This window comes from Coenobita brevimanus, chromosome 66 (assembly GCF_032717465.1).
Source record: "Coenobita brevimanus isolate Jiangsu-jjx chromosome 66, ASM3271746v2, whole genome shotgun sequence".
NCBI lineage: Eukaryota > Metazoa > Arthropoda > Malacostraca > Decapoda > Coenobitidae > Coenobita > Coenobita brevimanus.
The window spans coordinates 25,258,638-25,282,780 of record NC_137019.1 but is presented as its reverse complement, the minus strand read 5'-3'; the positions used below and the strand labels follow the sequence as shown (position 1 = coordinate 25,282,780).

The window sequence follows — 24,143 nt, the reverse complement described above, 5'->3', positions numbered from 1 at the left end:
AGTTATTACAATATTATTTTTAGCTTGCAGGCTGGTTTGCTTCTGTACAAGCTGGTTGTATGGTTACATTCATTTCAGCACCAACACATAAGGGATGCACAAACACTCCTTCATTTTTTCCCAGCAATTTCTGTCCACACCTGTCATCCAGCCATAACCATTAAAACATGCTGGAAAATATAGGTTATCAGAGGTGTGTACTGTGAAAGTTGTTCATTCAACTATGTATTTGCCTATAGTTTCTTCCCTATACTATTGCCACCTCCCCTGTGTTGGTTATTACAAGTAAATTTCTATTCTAGTTCAATATTTATACTCCTCTAATATTCACAGTCTTGATTATTACCTTTCCTTTTAAATAGTGTGCAGTGATTTCAGTTATTTGGTATAGTACAGTTTTCTTTTTCTATCCCAGTCAGCTCGATAAATCTTACCCCTTTTCCCAGAAATTATAACACTTCTATACATCCAGGTCTGTTTTATATATTTTCGACTGCTTACAGTTCTGTTTTCCTTGCTTTCTCCTCAACTGTTCACATTCAGGAAGTTGTTGTCCTTTACTAAATATTTATCTCATTTCATTTTTGTCACTGCTTAACTGCATCTTCATGTGTTTATACAACCCTTCCACCCAAACCAATATTCCCTGCCTTTCCTACACCTATCTACTCCATTACAATAGCTATCACTTCCATCTAAAACTTTTTTTGTACCACATATGCATGGTACAGGCCATTTCCTGGGGCCTGAAGCTATTTACAGGTAAGAAACACTCTTGGGATAAAGATGTCTCAGGATTTGAAATAAACTGCATTGTTTTATTAACAAATTTTGTATTAAGGCCAAAAGACCTATGCTCAAAAGTGAGTGTTTGATTGAAACTGATTCATCATTCATCATTGCCAGACGCCATGTATCCCAAACGGGGTGGCCAAGGGCTTAGAGTTAATTGTTTTACAGGGAGGGGCACTAATCCTCCACCAACCCCACTTGACACGTGGGGAGAACGAGCCAACAGCATCTGGTGTTCCCAGACGGTCACCCATCCAAGTACTAACCAGACCCAACGTTGCTTTATGTAATTCGTTTTTGCACCAAAATAATAAATTGATTTAGTTAACATAAAGTTAGGTAAAGTTACCAAATAAGAGTGAATTGGTTGGTTGGGATGATGACTGAAATATTTACCGGTATCAATTTCAACGTAAGCAACGTTGAAATTGATACCGGTAAATATTTCAGTCATTGCTTACGTTGAAATTGATACCGGTAAATATTTCAGTTATCATCCCAACCAACCAATTCACTCTTATTTGGTAACTTTACCTAACTTTATGTTAACTAAATCAATTTATTATTTTGGTGCAAAAACGAATTACATATTTCAACAAAGAATTAACGTGATTGAATTTATTTGTTAATGCTAATGAAAAATTATTATTATTTTTGTTTAACCCTAACATTGTAAAGGAACATTACAGCTGTTGAAATATACACCGCTACCTAACCATTTACCAACCCTGGCCTAACTCTGATATCTGTAATTTCTGCCATGTAATACAATATTGTATATATAGCCTGCTTATAAGTTATATATTTATTTAACTTCAAATATGGGAGGAAAAGTTGTACTGTACCCAGCCAAGTACTGTCTTTCATTATTTTAGCAACCACTGCAGCTGCTGCATGAATCTACTGTATACACTTGAATTCCATGTGCTATACTTCAAGAATCACCCCATTATCAGAAAAGAATTCATTTATTTACTTTCCAGTACCAAATGTCACATATTCGACTAGACTGTGGCAGAAACTTACAGGCTTCCCCTCGTGATAACTACAGCACACAGCTGGATAACACACACACTCATATTGCTGCCGTTTAAAAACTCTATTAGGAAATTTCACAGGTACTCTGAAACTAACTTCAGTGCACAATTTATTGTTATTGCTCCATTAACTATGGACCATGTTGCCACCCCACCACACGGCAAGTTTTGTTTACTTGTATTCGCAACAGAAACGCTTCGTCTTGTAAAATTTTCTGAGCAGCTCTGGATATGTCGTATATTTTAGCTTGCCAAAGAAAATTTTATTCTTATATCATTCAGTGTTTATTATTGGAAAAACCAGCTATCATATTTGTAAATATTTAAGTTTGTTACACGAAAGGGGTGTCTCTTGTGGCGTTTATCCTCCTGTCATATTCCAATACTATTTTACGCCACATCAAGCGTACGAACGTCTGGCGTGAACAGGAAATGTACTTTACAGTATTTATGGTACGAAACACGGGAACGTCAGACGTTCATATTCGGCAATACTGGCGTTTAGTTTTTATGGTTAGTTTTGGGTTGTTTCCGCTCTTCTAGGCCCTTATGTCGCTTCCTAATCACCTACAAACCTTCCCACACACCCTTCGTAGACATGAAATCCATGGAAATCACTTTAAACACTCAACGTGAAAATCAGCACACCTCTCAAAGCAAATGGGAGAGACTGTCAGTCGCATAGTCACTTGAGTGCCAGCAACGTCACTGGATTGTACAGTCGTGGTCATAAATAATCACCTATCCACAAGTACCCCGTGCCTCAGGCTGCCTACTTTATGCTCGGCAAGTCTCAGTTGAGTAAGAGAGGCTGAGATAGAAGGGTCAGAAAGGAAAGGAAAGATGGATGGCGGGACGAGTGTGGTGCAAGGGTGAAGAGAGGGAGGGGCGGGAGGGTAGGTAGGGAAGGGAGAATGAAATGCGAAGTGTTGGTCACATTATTTGTCTATTTTTCATTCAAGGCATCATATAAAGGAGTTAATGTTCGGTAGATGCAGCTGCATTACACCTTGTATAGCGTCGTCAGATAAGCTTTAGATAGGTGGTGATATAAAGGGCTGCTGACGTGACAGATCAAACATTAGTGCAGGGCCATCGAAACGTTGTGGGCCCAGATTGTCAACGCGTGGAAGCCAGAGAACGAGAGGACACAGGCCCACCCCCTCCAGCACACCAAGGACGAGTCGTAGCTGTTCAGACGAAATCAGTAAACCAACGACAACACTGTTTCTTCGGTGCCGCGAGGATTGCAAGAGGTTGTTGAGGCAGGAGGCCACTGGACTACTTAAAAAGGCTTTCCTGGTTGCCTTGGCTTTACCAATGTCGGTAAATATTGACAGATATATTGTGGGATTTTCGGTTGGATTTTGTTTCATCTTCTTTCAAACATTTTATGAGATATATCATTATTATATCCACCCATGTGCACAGACATCAATTTTAGTTACCATTTATGCACAGTCATTTTAAATAGCCTTTTCATATAGAGATGCCAGAAAATAAATGCCATATTGGTGACTGTATAGAGGAAGTGTATACCGCGAGGATGACCATAATTACTGTGGACACAGCCATGTCAAAAGTTGCGTATAATATTTAGTTCCAAAATTAATTACATGTAAAGGTAGAGGACGTCCCAATTAAACATTGCGGAAGTCGAAGTCATCCAGATTCAATTCTGCGTCCGAAGTCAGTATACACGAATAAACACAAATATCTGGCTCGACACTAATGTTTGTTCTGTCACGTCAGTATATTTCTCTCACAAGCCATCACCACTTATCTAAAGCTTGTTATCTGACGCCGCTATACAAGGTGTAATGCCAGCATTATCTACCGAATATTAACTCCTTTATATCATGCCCTGAATGAAAGAAAACAGACAAATGTGACCACCACATTGCATTCATTCTCCCTTCCCTACCTACCCTCCCTTTCTCCACATCCGCACCATCACTCGTCCCCCCACCCACATTCCCTTCTCTCTCTGGCCCCTCCCCCTCAGCCCCTCTTACTCCATCGTGTCTTGCCGTGCATAAAAAAGCCAGCCTGAGGCATGGGGTACTGGAGGATAGGTGATTATTTATGACCACGACTGTACACGTCCAGAAGAACGAAAATCGGACGGGAATGAGACGACGGACTCTCTCTCAGGGTTTCTGTTTACCAAATACGTACAAAAATACTTGTATTCTTTCTGTCGAGATGAAATTTCCCCAGACTCCAGGGGTTTTGGTTGTTTCTTCCCTGTTTCCCTGAACAAGGCAAAATTTCCCTAAAACAAGGAGATTTCCCTGTTAGGAAAGTCAGGAATAGTAGTCAGAGATATTTTTACATTAAAAAGTTAGAGAAAGAGAAAAAAGATTATTTCATGCTGTTTCACTCCATGTACAGTACCCTCCCCTCTCTCTTTCGCCCTCTCTCCTTACCCAAAAAAGAGAGAATGGTTTTCTCTTGGGGACTCAAAATCGTAAGAGACGCGCCCAAGGCCTTTTGCGGTGACTTTACCTCCAAACGCCATATATAATTACTATAGTATTTGACGGAGTCGGAGTGGGGGTAGGTACATTTTTACCGACTCCGACTTCAGTAACCCGAAAATTGCTTCCGACTCCGACTCCGACTCCATGACTCCGACTCCAACTCCACAGCCCTGCAAAATACTGTACACACACACACACACACACACACACACACACACACACACACACACCACAAAAATACTCGTACACAAATACACGCAGAAATACATGCTAATAACGATGTAGACACAAACTGGTCAGAACTCACGTGCACGCGAGCTTGAAAATATATGGACACACACACACACACACACACACACACACACACACACACACACACACACACACACACACAAAGAAAAATCTGCAAGTCAAAGAAATAGAACTAGATGGACTCTCACATGCAGAAATGATCGGAGTGGAGATTAGTACGTCTGAAGGGAAAGTAATTGTGGCAAATTTATACATGCCACCCAGATCAAACATTTGGGAAAAAGGCGAATATGAAGACCTGGCAAAGAGTACAATTCAAAGTTTAAGAGCATTATTACATAGAATGGAGGAGAAATATAAAAGAATTATACTATCTCAGTACAAATATAAGTTGGAATACTCTAGATATAAAAAGCCAGGAAGGCTGGTGCGACCAAAAGCTCCTGGACCTTGTGCAGGTGTTTTTCCTAATGCAACATGTAAAAGAAAGCACCATAAAAAGAGGACTTCATGTACCATCAGTACTAGATCTTATATTCATGAGGCAAGAAAATGATATTGACAATTTTATGTATCACCAAGAAAATGATATTGACAATTTTATGTATCACCATTCGGCAAAAGCGACCATGCAGTATCAAACTGCACCTTCAGGATTGCATATGGCATAGTTAACTAATGAAAGTTCCCAAAAGAGCCTTAACTACAAAAAGGGCAACCATCATGACCTAAAGTAATATTTCTTAGAAACAGATTAGGAGAAAAAACTTAGAGGACAAGATTTAAACATTATATACAGAAAATTCTGTGAGCTTTATGAAATAGGAGTCCAAAATTACATCCCTCGGCACAAAGCGACAAATGAAAATAAAGAAATGGTTTAATAAAGAATGTAAAAAATCAAAAGCAAAAAGAGACGTTGTGGAACAGATACAGAAGATACAATAGTGAGAGGGCATATAATAACTATAAAGAGGCATGAAACGAATACACAAGAAAAAGGAGAGAAGCCCAAAAAACAGTTTGAGGAGGACATCATAAACAAAAGTAGTGATCAACCGAAGCAATGGTACAGCTACATCCGAAGCAAAACCAAAGTAAAAAATAAAATACAACCCATTACGGATGAAACGATCCTCTGCAGTAGGCACAAGCGAAAGATATTTGTGAAGCACTAAATAAGAATTTTCAATCAGTTTTTACAGAAGAAAATAATTTTGAGAGGGATGATATGGTACGTACAGTCATAGTAGGACTCGCCTAAGTTTGCAGCTGTGGTGTGGCCCGCACCTGTGTACAATGGTGCCACGTTTCCCCAACTTGCGATGTGAAACGGAAGCTATTTATGTACAAGGCAACACAAATACGATAAATTCAGATGAATAAAACTTACACTTGTGTATTTTGATGGATGAATCAACAGTAATCTTATTATGCATAAAATATTTATACAGTAACACAGAAACATGGCATACATATTGTACAGTGTTGCTAAAAGAAATTGTAGTCACTTTTAATGTTTTTTAGCGTAGTTTTAGGGTGGGTAATAATATTACAGTTATGGATATAAGAGAATGAGCCTGAAAAAAAGAAGAAATATGCCAATATCCAAAGTAAAAGAAATAATTCATATAATTCTTGTGAGTGGCAACACTGACACACCCAGTCTGGCCTAAGGTAAAGTACAGTACGTACCTCCATAGACCCAACCATAGCTTGTACAGGTGTTGATAGGGAAAAATGCTCACATTTACTGGCTTTTACCATAATTTTAAGGGCGAGGAATAATCACATTTATAATCATAAGCTAATATGTAGGACAAAATAGTAGGCATATGCCAATACTGAAGTAAAAAAAAAAAAACATTATTCACTCGCGAGCGGCAACACTTCCACACCCAGTCGGTGGCCTTGATCTCAGGGGTGGTGTGGAAATGATGTCAAATTTACAATATATACAATATTATGTAAAAGAAAATATCCAAAATGTCTCTTCCAATAAAAGAGAGAGAGAGAGAGAGAGAGAGAGAGAGAGAGAGAGAGAGAGAGAGAGAGACGAGTGGTGGTGGTGGTGGTGGAGGCAATGTCAGGCTGAGAGAGAGATGGAGGAAGGGGAAAGAGAATGAATGAATGATAATCAATCATGGTACTGCAATAACGGGTCATCTGTCGCCGTATACAAAAAATGATATCACTAAATATAACAAAACCAAATTAACAAATGAAAGCACAATTATAAACAACTTATAAAAGAATCAAAAGTACTCAGGATGGCTCACATCTCCCGCCAGGAGAGAGAGAGAGAGAGAGAGAGAGAGAGAGAGAGAGAGAGAGAGAGAGAGAGAGAGAGAGAGATAACGGTATAGAAAACGTGGCAACACTGTACACAGGTGCGTGCCACACCACAGCCGCAAACTTAGGCGAGTCCTACTATAGTCGCGGGCTATCGCTAACTTGGCAACAGTGCGTGTGTGTGTGTGTTCGTGTGTACATGTCCGAGAATTTACCCAATCATCAAGCTTTATCCTCTTTGCCGTATTATATTATTATGTGGTCACTGAATTATGCTGTTATATTGGCTAATAAATACTGTGTGATTGGTATAATGAGCTGTGGGCAATGTTATTTATAAATTGATTTATATAAATTAATTCTTTTATCTTGTAGCGTGAACAACAATACAGGATGAGTTGTGATTCAGAAACAGTGAGCAAGTTCACCCATAAATGGGGCGATGTTTCTGAACCACAACTCAACCTGTATCGTGGTTCACGCAACAATAGAAGAATTATTTTATATAAATCAGACTTTATAAATAGCATAGTCCACAGCTCATTATACCAATCACACAGTATTTATTAGCCAATATCACAGCATAATACAATGACCACATAATAATATAATACGGCAAAGAGGATGAAGCTTGATGATTTGATAAATTCTCGGACATGTACACACGAACACGCACGCACGCGCTGTTGCCACGTTAGCCATATCCCGCGACTAGGTGGTCCAGGTGGAACTCTTGTTGACTGTACATGCATGCCCAAACATATTACCAGATATACAAATATCAGAAAAAGAAATACAGGAGGAGATAAGTAAATTAGACAAAGGAAAAGCAAACGGTCCAGACGAAATTTCATGTTGGGTGCTACTTGAATGTGCAATGGAATTAAGTAGACCATTATCTTTAATATTTAAGGAATCCATGTCAAGGTAAACTACCTGATATTTGGAAGAAAGCAAACATTGTTCCCTTATTCAAGAAAGGGAATAGACAAAATCCACTCAACTACCGACTAGTATCACTATCCAGTGTTGTAAGATACTGGAAAAGCCGATAAGGAAAGTTTGGGTAAACCATGTAGAAGAACACAATATGATAACAGAAAGGCAATTTGGTTTCAGAAAGGGAAAATCATGTATTACTAATCTATTAAGCTACTATGACAGAGTTGCAGAAACATTACAGAAAAGAGAAGGATGGGTGGACAGTATCTATCTAGATTTCAAGAAAGCATTTGACAGAGTACTGCACCAGCCTTTTATGGAAACTGTACCATCAAGGAGGAATCCGAGGCAAACTGTACTGTTGGATGCAAGATTTTCTCACAAAAAGGGACAAGAGGACAGTACTAAGGACTCATCATGGAGGGAAGTGACTAGCGGAGTTCCACAGGGCTCAGTGCTGGCACCAGTTATGTTTTTAGTATATATAAATAACATAGATATTAACATTGAAAATGAAAGCTATTTAAATATGTTTGATGATGATGCAAAAATGCAAAGTAGAATTACTAACAGACTCTTGTAAAGAGCTACAAGAAGAACTGAATAAACTTCATGAATGGAGTAAAACATGGCAATGGAATTCAATGTGGACAAGTGTCATGTAATCAAGTTTGGTAAAAGTGGGAAAAGACCAGGTTGGGATTATAAGTTAGGAAGTAAAACCCTACACTTATCAGAAAGTGAGAAGGACCTAGGTATGATTATCAATAACAGACTATCTCCGGCTGACCACATCAGTGAGAAGGTACGGAACATGTATACAATGTAGCACCAGTCGAGCAGGGCAGTACTCACGAGGTGGATGGAAAGCTGATGACAGGGAGTGCTGGAGCTCCAGTTTCATCAGCCCTCAGGACTAGTTCCTGACCATCCCCCTTTGCTGAACTTTTTCAGTGTCTCAGTTACACAGAGAGTAGGCCTGCATGTTCTCCAGTACAAATTTCTCTAACTATCTACACTAAACTACATGCACAGTACACACTACACTTCCCTTTCCAAAATGTAAAAAATTATGGTGTCTCTTCACCAAGCCTCGGAGTCCCCAGGGGGGGGGGCCATAAATGCCTCCACCATCCGCCCCTCTCCTGGTGATGACTCGAGGTGCCTGGAACCACTGTCAGACTCACTTTTTCTTCATTTCTGCAACATTCGCGGCCTTTCCTCTAACATTCGCTCTGTTGATCACCACCTCTCCTCCTCTAAACCTCACCTTCTTTTTCTAAGTGAGACTCAGCTGTCTGAGGCAACTGACAGCAAACCCTTTTCTGTATCCTCCTACTTTCTCTATACTCATTTCAAAGCCAAAGGTGGCTGTTGTGTATATATACGCAACGACTTATCTTGCTCTCGTGTTCCTGAACTCGATTCTTCTGAATTCTCTACTCTCTGGCTTCGGCTTTCCTGTCATTCTCTGACTAAATATATCTGTGCTGTTTACTTATCCCCTAATTCTACTGGCTATCAAAAATTCTTTGACTATCTTGCTTCTACGATGGAACACATTCTATCCATTTCTCCTTTCTCAGAAATCTCCATTCTAGGAGATTTCAATGTTCACCACCACCTTTGGCTCTCCTCTCCTTTCACTGATCCACCTGGTGAACAAGCCTACATCTTTTCTATCCTTAATGACCTAGAGCAGCTTGTACAGCACCATACCCGTATCCCTGACCGCCTTGGAGAGAGCTCCAACATACTTGACCTCTTCCTCACAACTAATCCTTCTGCTTACTCTATTAATCTTTTCTCTCTGTTGGGCTCCTCCAGTCACAACCTTATCATCTTAACCTGTCCTATCACTCCGGTACGGCCTGCGGACCCTCCAAAGAAACGTCGTCTGTGGCATTTTGGAGCCGCGGACTGGGAGGCCCTCAGGCAGTACTTCTTTGATATTCCCTGGAATGATTATTGCTTCCATGGCCGGGAGCCATCTGAGTGTGCCTTGCGCATTACGGAGGTTATTCTCTCGGGCATGGAAGCATACATTCCTTTCTCACATCCTTTGCCTAACGCAAGAAGCCTTGGTTTAATCACGCGTGTTCTAATGCTGTCCGCAACAAGGAAAGGGCCTACAAAAGGTACTGGAGCCAACCCACCACTGAATCACATCATCTTTATGTTTCTGCCCGGAATCGTGCTAAGTCTGTTCTTCGCTCTGCTAAAAATAATTTCATTCGTACTAAATGCTCTCAACTCTCCAACTCAAATTCTTCCTGCTCCTTCTGGCACCTTGCCAAAAACCTTTCTAACAACGTTACCTCATCATCCTTCCCTCCTCTTTTCTACTCTGATGGTTCTGTAGCTATTTCTTCTACTGATAAAGCAGATCTCTTCGTACAGTCTTTCTCCTCCAATTCCACCTTAGATGATTCCGGTGCTGTTCCTCCATCACTTCCCCCCTCTGACTTCCTCATGGCTGACATTAAAATTTCTTCAGCTGATGTATTTTCTGCCATCACTGGCCTCAGTACTAACAAGGCATATAGGCCTGATGGAGTCCCTCCTGTTGTTCTCAAGAACTGTGCTTCTGTGCTTACACCCTGCCTAGGCAAACTCTTTCGCCTTTGTCTGTCAACTTGTACCTTTCCTTCTTGCTGGAAGTTTGCTCTCATTCAGCCAGTCCCAAAGAAGGGTGACCACTCCCAACCCTCCAACTATCGTCCAATTGCTTTAACGTCCTGTATTTCAAAAGTTTTCGAGTCAATTCTCAATAGAAAAATTTTAAGGCATCTTTCCTATCACAACCTTCTTTCCGATCGTCAGTACGGGTTCTGTCAGGGACGCTCCACTGGCGATCTTCTCACCTACCTTTCAGACTCCTGGTCATCCTCCTTTCGGGACTTTGGCGAAAGCTTTGCCATTGCACTTGACATCTCAAAGGCTTTTGATCAAGTCAGGGATAAATCTTTAATTTGCAAACTGCCCTCCTACGGTTTCTATCCTACTATCTGTGCCTTTATCGCTAGCTTCCTTTCTGGTCATTCTATAGCCGCTGTTGTAGACGGCCATCGTTCTTCTCCTAGATCTATCAACAGTGGTGTTCCTCAGGGCTCTGTCCTATCACCAACTCTCTTCCTTTTATTCATCAATGATCTTCTAAGCTGTACATCTAACCCTATCCACTCATACGCTGATGACTCCACCCTTCACCTTTTTATTCGGTTCCTGCAATGCCCATCTCAGCAGTTACTTCAACAAGCAAGGGATGAGGCTATGGCACACCTAATGTCTGACTTGGCTCGTATCTCTGACTGGGGTAAAAATAATATGGTTGTTTTTAATGCATCTAAGACTCAGTTCTTACACCTATCAACCTGACAAAATCTCCACAGGTATACCCACTAATGTTTAATAATATTCATCTTAATCCTGCATCATCATTGAACATGCTTGTGGTTTCATTTACTCGGGACTTATCTTGGAAAGATCATATTACATCTCTTGTAAAATCTGCTTCCAAGAGATTGGGTTTGCTAAGCCGACTCCGTTCCTTCTTTACCCCCGCACAATTGTTGACTCTATACAGGGGTTTTATCTGCCCCTGTGTGGAGTACAACTCTCATGTGTGGGGAGGCTCCCCACATACAGCTCTTCTCAATAGGGTGGAGTCAAAGGCTTTTCGTCTCATTAACTCTCCTCCTCTTACTGACTCCCTTCAACCTCTGTCTCTTCGCCGCACTGTTGCATCTTTATCTCTTTTCTATTGCTACTTCAATGGTCACTGTTCCTCTGAACTGTCTGCTTGCATTCCTCCACCTCTACGACGGGCGCGTAGCACCCGTCTGGCAGCAAACTCTCATCCCTTTTCTGTCCAACTCTCTAATGCAAGAGTTAACCGTTACTCCCAGTCTTTCATTTATGCAAGAGGTCAACTCTGGAACTGTCTCCCTCTGTCTGTATTTCCTGCTGCCTATGATCTCCAGTCTTTGAAACGCAGTGTTTCCAGGCATCTCAAAATGATTGGATCTTGAATTTGGCTCTCTATTGTATTTTGTTTTTCTCTTGGAGGGAAATGTTACTGCGGGCTCATGGCCTTTGGTTCCTTCTTCCTCGCATAAAAAAAAAAATAAGAGGATAGCATTCACATACATAAATGAAGACATGCTGAGGAAGATATTAACATCTTTCATAGTAGTCTGGAATCCTCATCTGAAGAAAAAGTTCAAAGAGCCGCTACAAGATGGATGCCAAACTTAAGGGATCTAAGCTATGAAGAAAGACTAGAAAAACTGTATCTGGCAACACTACAGGAGAGAAGGAAAAGAAGAGACATGATTATGCTATATGAATGCATAACAGGGAAGGAGAAAATAGACACAAATGAATATATAACCTATGAGGAAACATCAGCAAGAGGACACTGCAAAAAACTGCATAAAAAGAGAGGTGATAAAGACAGAAGGAAATTTAGTTTCCCAAATAGGGCAATTGATCAGTGGAATGCACTACCAAATGAAAAAGTGTGTGCCAAAACAATTCATAAATTTAAGAAGTATGATGAAAATGATTTAAGACACGAGAAGTTCGAGCTTGATTCATTCCTGTGTAACTTGCAATACTTTGGTGATAGAAATTCCGTGTACAAACAGCTAGATAAGGAGTTTATTACGAGCTCACAACAAAACAGTCTGCCCTTCTTGAGTGTCTGCTCTGAACTGACGCAGTAGCGCCGTCTTCCCAGGCAAGCCCTGAGAAAGCATGCTAGGTCAGCAAGTTTAGTGGGGGCATGTATGCATTGGGGGGGGGGGCATATATACACCGGTGGTAGACATATTGTATGGGGGGGGGTACATTACTCCCCCGGGTAGCTGAGATGGTGTCTCCTGACACCAGGAGTTATATGGGTTGATTATATTACTAAGGCAGGGTCGGGGAGGTTTGTGCAAGGGATAAGTATGCTACAGGGGCAGTAGGGGAGACATGGCCATTTTTAGGGGAGGGAATTAGAAGGATATATACAGATAAGATATACAAGGATTAATAGGTATGTGTCCAGTAAGGGTCGAAGGTATACATGGACATAATGGGGATTATACAATAATATCTTGATACATGATAAACAAGGAGTAGATATGAGAGATCCTTTGTTGTTCTTTGTTCATTTTTGTTTTTTTGTTGTTAGTTTCTGTAGGATACACTGTCACTCAATAATGCGTTAAAGAAATACCATCATTTTCTAGTGGGAAGAGTTCCGTTCACAGTTTGGTTAATTGTCAGATGGCATTGGTAGTCACTGAATGTGAGGGCACTAAGTACGGGGAGTTTCGACGTCGTGTGTAGGGCGTACTAGGCCTGTAGCGACTCTGATTTCCTGGAGTTGGCGTTCCATTTTCCTGACACAACAATGCACTGCACATATGATGAGTAGAAAACCTATGAAAGCGATAACCACAGGGGGAAACACAACTGTTGGATGAACCCAGGAACGCCTGAAGGCCAGAGAAAATTGATCCATAATGAAGTCACTGTCATTGAGGAATGTTAGCATGCGCAAGTTAGGGGAGGTGATGGTAATGTTGGCAGATGGTAGGGTTGAAGGCATGTCGATTGGTTGAAAGATGTCATAGGAGTGTTTACGGACAGCTTGGTGATAGCAAGTGGCGTAAGTGATGACGGACTCTGATTTGACGGTACAATAGTCTGGTGCTTTGTAGAGACCACTAGCGGGGATGGATCGAACCAAAGAACCAGGACACATGATTGTGACAGAGATGGGAACAGCAAAGAAGAAGTACTGGACATGGTTGAGGTGAGCATGGTGGACCGGGAGTTCAGGAGCTGGTACAAAGCAACAGGCCGAGTAGATGGAATGGTTGCAAACTAAAGCAGACTCACAGGGTGTAGCGCTGCTAGGGAAGATAGCGAAAAGGTGGGCAGCACAGAGACGAGAGATCGGAGTAAGGAAGGAACATTTCTGGAGGTCTGTGGAAGAAATGAAGGCAACTGAAAGATGATCATGGGAGAGTAGGAAATATTCTGAAGGAACAGATACTTGGAACAAGGAGTTGTTGAGGCGGAAAGGGAAGGGAATGATGTGGAACATGTTAAAGGTTATGGCAGAAAGGAGAGGAATATGGACGACGACGTATTTGGTGAGAAGAGTGGCTTCGAGAACCGGATAATAATATTCGAGGGAGGAGTAGGGGAGGACTAGGGATAGACTGAAGGTGGAGTGAGCCCATTCCAGGACAGAACAGAGAGCTGAGACAGATACTAAGTCGGCAGTGACACGTCCATTTATAGCATCAAACAGGATATGAACCAAGGTAGAGACTTGAGACAGGAGAGAGTCAATGACCAGTTGGAGATTATCCATGTAGAGTTTGAGGTAGAAGAACTGAGAGATAACATTGAGATCTGAAAGGTGTCATTGTAAGATATCGGTGATGTTGTTTAGAGTGGACGTGACTTCATTTAGGTGGGTCGTAAGCTTCTGTAACATAGTGTGTTGGATTTTGATGACTCGGCGTTGGGATTCTAGGGCTGAAGCTAAATGAGCGAGATCAGATTTGAAGCCAGAAATGTCACGGGCTGTAGCAATGCCAAACAAGCCACTCAGAATCTCACCGCCGAAGTCGAAGAGACCTCGTTTCACACGAGAACGACCAACGGGTGTCTAAATGGAAAATGTGTCATTGAGCCCAGTGAATCTGTTACTTATGTATTGCAATTGCCAGGAGAGTGGTAGGAAAAGGTTATAGAGATACTGATTTGGGTTGTGTGTCCCCATGATGGCCGTGAGATGGGTCTTGATTCCGTGGAGCTGGTGCGCGTAGGCAGGTAGGGCAATGGCTACGTCGGCCAGGGGCGCAAGATCGTAGCACAGGGAGACTAGTTCGTCGATAAGCATTACCTCGCCTCCTGAGCCGACCAAGGCCCCGGGACGTACTCCACCATCGTCCTGACCCGACCCAGACCCCAGGAGGGTCAGCACTGCCAGCAGGTAGACCGCTAACATTGTACCTAGAAAATCAGGGTAGAGTTAATGGGAGAGGTCTTGAAGAGGTTGATGGGCAGAGCGCAGTTTGGACCGATATTGATTGGTTGATGAATGAGTAGGTGGAGGTGGAGATGAAGGAGACTGAGGGATAGGTGGAGATGGAGTAGATTGAGGGATGTGTGGAGGGGAAGGGGGGTCAGGAGGTTGTGTAAGTGACTCTTCCAACACGAGGCCACTGGGTGCTCGCTTTAAGTCATCGACGTGGACCTACCTGGTGTCCTTAGTGGACAGGTCCTGGAGGTGAAATTTGTTGCCTTGTTGATTGGGGACGCGGTGGGGCCCTGTAAATTTGTCATCCAACTTAGAGGAACGCGTATGGGAATGAGCAAAGACAAGATCGCCTACACTGATAGTGATAGGAGAGGCGGACTTATGTTGGCGCTGCAGCATGTTCTCCTGAGAGGAAGCCAAAGTGGATTGGACATACTGGTGGATTGTTTGGAAGTTGGCCATTTTTAGTTTAACATAATCATCCATGGTGTAGATGGGTTCTGGCTTTGAGGATAAGAGAGAGTATGGGAGGTCCTTGTCAAACCGAAAGAGGACAAAGAAGGGAGATGCAGTAATGGATGCATTGATGGAGCTATTGATTGAGGATGCCACTTGGGGAATTCAGTCATCCCAGGACGAACTATGGGAGCCTAGATGTCTAAGGCACTCTAAGATTTTTCGGTTGTGGCGTTCTACAAGGCCATTGGAAGCCGGATGGTTAGGCACGACATTGCACTTACTGATATGAAAGCGGCGACAGAGCTCATCTAGAAGGCTATTGTTGAACTCTATACCATTGTCAGTAAGAATGGTATGAGGGGAACTGAACGGGCAAATTACGTGATCTACAAAGGAACGTGCAATGCTCTTCGCAGTCTTGTCAGAGAGGGGTACGAGGACACAGTAGCGGGAGAAGTGGTCGACCACTACGAACAAGTACTCAGCGCTGGATTCCGTGAGAGGTAGTTTAAAGGGATCGATTAAGACAGTTTCCCATGGTCGTGATGGGATTGAGTATTGTAAAAGTGGTGTAGGTAAGCCGGTTGATTCTTTGTGGCGGTGGCAGGAGAGGCAAGAGTCACAGTGGGCATTGATATCGTGGAGCATTGTTGGCCAATAGTACTTGAGACATGCTTGGTGCAAGCATTGGTCTTTACCTGGATGGGAAGCTTGAGGGGTATTATGAACAATGTGAAGAACCGTTGGTATCAGGGCAGTGGGGACAACAAGCTGGCGTACTTCGTGATTAGGCACGTCTTTTCCTGTTAGTAGTGTTTTCCTGTACAAGAGATCATCATCTAGCATGAACTCATCTAGTGATACTGGCAGAGTAGGTAAGGTCGAGGCATTGCCAGATTCTAGGAAATAAATGACCTTGGAACACATGGGGTCTTGCCGCTGAAAGTTTCGAACAACTTCTGACGTTAGTGTAGTGTTTTCAGGTACTTCAGGCTGCAGTGATGTTATAGCTGCTGCTACGTGACGTGAGAGTGCGTCTGTGACTACATTCAATTTTGCCTGGTACATATTGAAAAGTGGGATTGAAGTCCTGGATGATGACGGACCATCTAGCAAGCCTACCTGTTAGGTTGTGGTTCTTGAACAAATCACATAGTGGAAGGTGGTCTGTTTGGATATGCACTGGATAACCATAGACTATATCTCTGAAATGTTTCAAGGACCAGACTACCACTAGCGCTTCGAGATCTGTGACACTGTAGTTACGTTCAGCGGTTGTAAGGGTGCAACTAGCATACGCTATTACGCGCTTCCTTGATGCCTCATCGAGTTGCATCAAAACGGCACCAAGTCCAGTGCCTGAGGCGTCTGTGCAGAGAAGAAAGGGTTTGGTATAATCAGGGAACGCTAGAACAGGGGCATTTACAAGAGCTGTCTTTAGCTTTTGGAAAGCCTGTGACTGGTCGTTAGTCCAAACAAAGGGCACATTCTGCTTGAGTAAGTGGGTCAGAGGAGCAGCGATCTTTGCGTAGTCTTGTATGAATCTACGATAATAGCCATTGAGGCCCAGGAAACTTCGTACAGCTTCGGTAGTGGTAGGTTCTGGGAAGTTAATAATCACCTTAGTTTTATCCTCATTAGTATGAATGCCTTGTGCATCTACGACATGGCCTAGGAATTTGATTTTCTTTCGCAGGAAGTCACATTTACTGAGATTGATTTTCAGGCCTGCGAGCTGGAGGCTTTCAAAGACTTGTTGGAGCTTGGTAAAATGGTCGGGGATGGATTTACTCACAACAATGATATCATCAAGGTAAGCAAAAAGAGAGTGTCCCATCATACCGCTGAAGACTGAATGGATAAGTCGCATGAACACGGAAGGAGCATTTCTCAGACCAAAAGCGAGTCTCTTAAACTGAAAATGTCCGGAAGGGGTGCTGAAGGCTGTAACTGGGCGAGAGGACTCTTCCATTTCGACCTGCCAGTACCCGCTGGGGAGATCTAAAGATGAAAAGACTACATTATTTTCACCAAGGGATTCTAGCAAATCAGTGAGGACGGATAACGGGAAACAGTCTGGAACGGTGACAGAATTGACCTTACGATAGTCGACTACTGGTCTAAAGTTGCCGTCCTTCTTTGGTACTAAGAGAAGTGGGCTATTCCAGGGACTGACGGAGGGTTCAATAATGTCCTGGTCTAACATGTTCTGTATCATTTGATCTGTTTGCTTTCTCAGGCTGTGAGGAAATCGATACGCAGGTATGTAAATCGGCTGAGTTCCTGGTAGTAGTTCAATCATATGTTTGACAAGGTCTGTTCTACCCATCAGTTCACCGGGTAAGGCAACCACGTTTCTGTACGAGGTCAGAAGGTAAGAGGAGTTGAGGCGTATTTTCTGGGAAATCCGTGCAAGTAAGATGTGAGAGCATATCGGGTGAATATGTCGGCGCAGATACCGTGGAGTTAATAGTACATACACCGATTGGCGTACTATCATCAGTCTGAATAGTAGGAATTGAGGAATCCTGGCACACCTTTATGGCCACTGGGTATACTGGGAAGAGTCCAATCTTTACACCACATTTAAGTTTTAGTGGAGCATTTGTGACATTGAGCAAGTACAGGAAGCATAAACTGTCCTCTTCTATTCTTTTCTATTTTACTGTGAAATTATTCCAGCCAGAAATGATTATCCCAAACAATTATGAACCAATATTATATTATAATCATATAAGACAGACTTCCAGCTGTAATTTAACAGTAATTTTTGCACAGGAGGAGGAGGCTTCATTTCTCAGCGGGAAATAAACCCCTACTAGTAGTTATCACGAGCATTAGAGGTGAATCTCACACCCCCTTCAGTACCCCAATCTTTCAATACAGGTGACCTGACAATGTTCCTTACATCCTTTTGGAGATGAGTCCTCAAAGTACAGGTAAATGATGCTGTTCTTACCAGAGGGGTCGGCAATTTCCTTTCTTCCGCCCCCCCCTCCAACAGGATTTCTAAGGCAGATTAGGAATGGTGAGTTGGAGGGCACTGTGAGGTCCATGTCTGTCTTGCTTAATTACCGAACAGATCCTGCCAATCATTTGTCGTTGCTGGGAGGGATGTAGGATGGAGAGAGTGGGGAAAGGTAAGGTTGATTTTTAGGTGCGGTACGGGTTTCTACATTGCTGTACAAACACAGATGATTTTCACGTGATTATCGATCACACAGAGAAGAAACTACACACTCCACATACAAGTATGTCACATTTAGCTAGCAAAGGCAAGTTCCATTTCCAGCCAAAGACTACTCTGTCTTCAGCCCACATGATTCCTTCCTACAGAAGCTCCCATTCCAGAACTTCCAAGGGTTACACACACCTCACCCAAGTATTCAGTCCCCCCTCACAAGTATCATTTTATTTACCCTCACCCATCTCCTCCCCTACCACCTTACCAATCATTCAAGCATCAAGCTTCCCCTCCACCAATGCCGTCGAGGCTAAACGCACCGCCATCACTGGTAGCATCAGGATCAATCCCACCACTTTATCTACCGTACTTCAACTTACAAACAGTCTCTCCTTCCTCAAACCATGGCCACTGACCCAAATCACTCCATTACTTCTCCCTAGCCTCAGTCTCGCACAACCAGTCTCTCCTTCCTCAAACCATGGCCACTGACCCAAATCACTCCATCACTTCTCCTCAGCGTCAGTCTCAGTCACCTTCCCCATAACCAAACCCACAATCCCAGCAACCTCACACCGATGTCCAACCCATGTTTCCTGCATCGCACCATGGCTCTAGTGACCTTCACCACCATTTCTACAATTTCAGTCAAAACTTCATCCTTCTCTCCTACGGCAGGCTCTCCTTGCCCTCTTTCCTGGAGCCTGGCAACAGCTATGTGATCCACAGTTGGGCTAAATACTTAATGTGCCGTTGTCATGGTAATAGTTTTAAAGAGGCCTCAGACCATATCCAGAAGCATTACTGTGCTCGAAGCAACAGTGTATATCTGAAGCGGAGGAGCCTATCAGATTATGCTGGTAATGAGGCACAACATATGTCGGAGATGGGAGGGATCTGAATGTACTGTATCAGAGGAAAAAATAGATTACCTCTCAAGCCGCACCAGTAACCGGCATACGATCATATCCTCACAGCCCGATCCCGTTTATATACTCAGACACACTCCTTATACCTGATACATACCCTGGCCTACCCCACTTTTGCTTGACCACACCCAGTGAAGGGACACCTAACAATGCGGAAATACCTAATACAATGACCTAACTTAACCTGACCTACCACAGTGAGGAGGGACTAACACAGTGAGGGGATACTTACGTGGCCACTGGCAAGTACTTCTGTAGCTCTTTGACGTACTGTTCCCGCCTGGAGCTAGTAGGACAGTGGCTGGACATCCAGGCCACAACATGAGGCCTGTTGACGAAGGAGGACCAGGCAGGGCCCATCACGTCCTGCAGTGTGTGTCCTGCCTTCAGTGCCGCCAGGTACTTCTTCATGGCCTTCCCATGACTGGACATGAGGTTGGGTCGCAGCGGCCTGCAATACATATACTGTACCACCAAATGAATGTGTTCCTCCTTCAGAGGCGTACGTGGCACCAGCCACAGGACACACACACACACACACACACACACACACACACACACACACACACGCACGCACGCACGCACGCACGCGCACGCACGCACACACACACACACACACACACACACACACACACACACACACACACACACACACACACACACACACACACACACACACACAATGACTGGTTGTCCCCCATTTATTCTGAAAGCATTAAATTTAACAGAATGATAAAATTTTCTTATCTTGAAACAAGTTACAAATGACTGCTACTTTGATATTTCTCAGTGTAAAACATTTAGACAAGGCTGTAACTGTCCTTTTGTAGGGCACGACTCACCTTACTGAGGCTCCCAGAGACAGAAAATACCCGTAGTTGGCAAGAACATCTGACTCTCTGTGGAAAGTCATGGTCCAGTTTATTAATGGATCCATATGATGCACATTTATGCTGTGAACGCGTGACTGGCTGATGGGGCTGGACTGGGATTCCCCATGGACCCACACCCATCTCTGGTGCCACGGACGGGGCGGTGGCGGAAGATTTCGGGGTGAAAAGCTGGAAATGGCAATACTCCTAATCAGAGAAATTAAAGACGTGTGGGAAAACTAATTATGCAAACATAAATTGAAGTCATTGAATGTACAATGAGGGTGGATGAGGAGGAAATGGAAAATGTGAGTGCGTTCAGGCACTTGGGTAGTGTGATGAGTAAGGATGGAAGTTTGGAGGGTGAAGTGCTTGAAAGGGTACAACAAGGAAGAAAGGTTGCTGGTTCCTTGAAAGCAGTGATAAGAAAGAGGAAAGTGAGCATGGAAGTGAAAAAGTTACTACATGACAGTATTGTGATACCATTTCTGTCGTATGGAAGTGAACCTTGGACCTTGTTGGAGGGACTGAAGTCAAGAGTGAGAGCAGTGGATATGAGTTATTTGATGGGAGCATGTTGAGTCACATGGACAGACAGACTGACAATTGAGGATGTAAAGGAGCATTGTGGTGTGGATGTGCATGTGGTAGAAAGCGTTAGGAGAGGTTGTTTGGCCATGTGGAGAGGATGGAGATTGACAGACTGACGAGGAGAGTGCATGTGAGCGAGGTGGAGGGGGGGAGACGAAGGGAGAGGCCAAGAATGAAATGGAGGGATGGAGTGGAGAGGTATATGAGAGAAGAGGGCTGTGAGCAGGACAGTGAAATGGCGGGGGACAGGGCGACATGGAGGGGATTTGTTTGTGGCCAGCCCTTACAGGATTAAGGTGTCTGGCAAGAGACAGATAAATATTGATTTCTCCTGACAAATTGATTTTCGGTAGCGCTGTCTGAACCAGGGCTCCCACAAATAGCAGAAAGGATTACCTTAGATGCTGCTGATTTTTACCCTAAATTTCACAAAATTTCCTTAGAACTGTTAGAAGATTTCCTTAAATATTACCTTATTTTCCGGTTGCAAAATTAACTTTCATTATAACCTAATTACTTTTTTGTACATCCGGGTATGAAAACAGCCTTTTTAATCACTATAGTGCTGCTTACAGCTGAGTACACCTAGTTTGGGATATTAATAAACCATGAAATGTAATAACTTCATTACAATTTACCTTAAACAATTACATAGCTTTAGCAGACACCAAGTCCTTATAAATATGAAAATTAAATGAAATCTCATACTTCAGAGGGAAAAAAAATCCTAACAAAAGAGCTAGGTATTTATTTTTGTTGTGAAACATAAGGAAAATTACAGTTTAACATATGAAGTATGACTCCATAATTATTAATATGAACATTTCAACTGTAATAAAACATGACAAACATTAATCATACAATCTAACTGCCAGAGAAAATCTACTGAGACTGTTTGGATATGAGATCCTTGGCTTCCTCATCTGTAGCACTGCTTTTTACTCTGACTGGAGTTTTATATCCAAAGTTACCTGATGGCTGGCGATGCCTTTCCTTTTCAGACCATTTTTGCTATTCAGTAAATTCACCTGTCTGGTACTTTTCAAACTACTTCTAATATCTGTTTTAATTCTTCGCAAATGACTGAAGACTCTTTCTACAGTTGCATTGGAGTGCGGTAAGGATTATGCACAACCAACTACTTTTGTAAGACTGGGGAATTTGGGCTCTCCTCTTTCATTTTTCAACGATTTTTTTTTTTTTTTTTGCAGAACTGAACTGTATCTTTCTCCTCCTTAAACTGACAGTCTAAGCCCAACTGTCTTCACTGTATATCTGCAACATTTTTATCACGTATTTTTTCCAGATACAAATACACCAGTCCTGTATGAGACAGCCCTAGCATGTATTCAATACGGATGGTGGGTGTTAGCGCAGAAGTGGTGGCATGTTGAGATGTTGGAGGACTACTGGTAACCAAGGAGGGCTACTGGGACTTGGGAATAGGCACTGAAGCCTTTGCTCAGAGTCTGACACGTAAAAAAAATAAATAAATAAAAATAAGGTAGAGCTACAAATATTTCCCCTAGACTGCTGGGCTTTCTGTCAAATGCATTTTCTGGCGTCAAAAACTCTATCATTTTAAAAGCACCATTTCTAAACCCTGACCTTATTTGCTACACTAGTTCAATTAAGAATGCCTGGCAACTCTTTTTTAAATTTCTGATACCCTCAGTGTCACTCCTAATGGGAAACTGAAAGTGTTTCAGTAGCAGGAATACCAACATATACTTGCTCAATGGGGACTCTTTGATTGATATTATGAATGTCAGTGGCAAAAGGGTTACAATCTTTTACGTGTTTATTACATATATAATCACTCATGATCTCGCATAGTAGTTTTTTTTTTTTTTTTTTTTTTTTACATGACCATGCAAATACAGAAGCATAGGTGTTTCACTCTGAAACAATTTATTTAACTCGTTAGTCCTATGCAACTGAACTTGCATAAATTCCAGATGAGCTTTAATGAATGGATTGTTCAAGCTAGTGAGAATATTCTCAGTTTCATATGATGGATTTTGCCTATCACTAAGGCATGCTGTGAAATAAAACTTTAAAGCATCCCATTGCTCTAGAAGTCTACGAGCACACGCATCAAGGAACAACCATCGCGTTTGCCCAACACTCAAAAGCTTGTGTGGAGATAAAGAGGTGCTCCGAGCAAGAGGGGCGACCGTGCATTTTGCTTATTTCCTTTGACATCTAATTGCCAAACTGTAATATACTTTAAACATGTCAGGTTTACCACCATTTTAATCGTCTTGGCTAGCACTTTCATGCTAAACAATAAAATGCATAAAAGTGTAGTTTTACCATTGTATAATTAGCCATGTCAAAGTTTAAAAACTAATTATCGAAAATAAGCAAAATTCACGGTCGCCCCTCTGGCTCGGAGCACCTCATATTACATCAAGGAAGGGTTGAAATTCTTCCAATTCATGCCTGCGTAATCTTGATCTAGCGAAGTGAGAGTATATATTTCTACACAAGTCTTCTAAAGAAGTTCAGAGTTTTAGGCAAGCATTGAGAGTTTTAGGCAAGCATGTGATAAACACAAATGTATCATATGACAGTTGCAGCTGACAAAGATCATGTGGGGCAGATCTGCTTTCATTAGAGAAGTCACAGTTTTACGAGTATGTTCTCCAAACATAAATTACATGTATCTGAGGAAAATCCTATTATGTTATCTAAAGGAATTTTCTTTTCTTCAAAGGACATTTTGATTGCACCATACAGAGATTCTGCATCACAATTTTCGATTGACACCATGTCGTAAAAGAGTATACTACTTCACACTCCATGTCATCACAATGGGAAACACAAATTGCCAGTTGCATTTCAGTGCTGACATCAGTTTTATCATCATGGATAATGCTCACTCCCTGTCTAGCTCCTGTGGTGAGAAGACCTCCGGCCAGTCTCTCTCAAGCTATCAACTCTGTCTCATTGCCTGAGAAAGATTTTCGGGAGTTTTTCGAACTTTTTGGCTTCGTTGGACTTAGCCTAATTTACTGAGAGTGGTTTTCGGTTGTTTATCTCGTTTTGGGCGAGACTCTGTCTCTGACAGATAGGCCCTGCTTGCTTGTGTGTGTGTGTGTGGGTGAGCTTGTGTGTGTGTTTGTGTGTGTGTGTTTTTTTTTTTCACGGCCAGCCGTTAGTGTCCCCAACGTGGTACGACGCCGAACCCTGAAGGGATGCCGTTAAGGCATCTCCATGAGAGAGGGCCTTTAGGGCCTGGTTATAGGAAGCGTGG

General features: G+C 42.5%; 1 protein-coding gene across 1 annotated transcript in view; it reads right to left on the bottom strand.

The window, feature by feature from the left end:
* The window catches only part of LOC145405314 (alpha-(1,3)-fucosyltransferase C-like), a 69,330-nt gene extending 45,671 nt beyond the window's left edge, over positions 1-23,659 (bottom strand). The window contains exons 1-3 of the mRNA XM_080276735.1: positions 23,625-23,659; positions 20,264-20,482; positions 19,654-19,872 (exon numbers count right to left, since the gene is read on the bottom strand). Coding sequence (XP_080132861.1) covers positions 19,654-19,872; positions 20,264-20,482; positions 23,625-23,659 — 473 coding nt within the window. The remainder of the gene's footprint in view (positions 1-19,653; positions 19,873-20,263; positions 20,483-23,624) is intronic.
* Between the last annotated feature and the right edge of the window lie 484 nt (positions 23,660-24,143).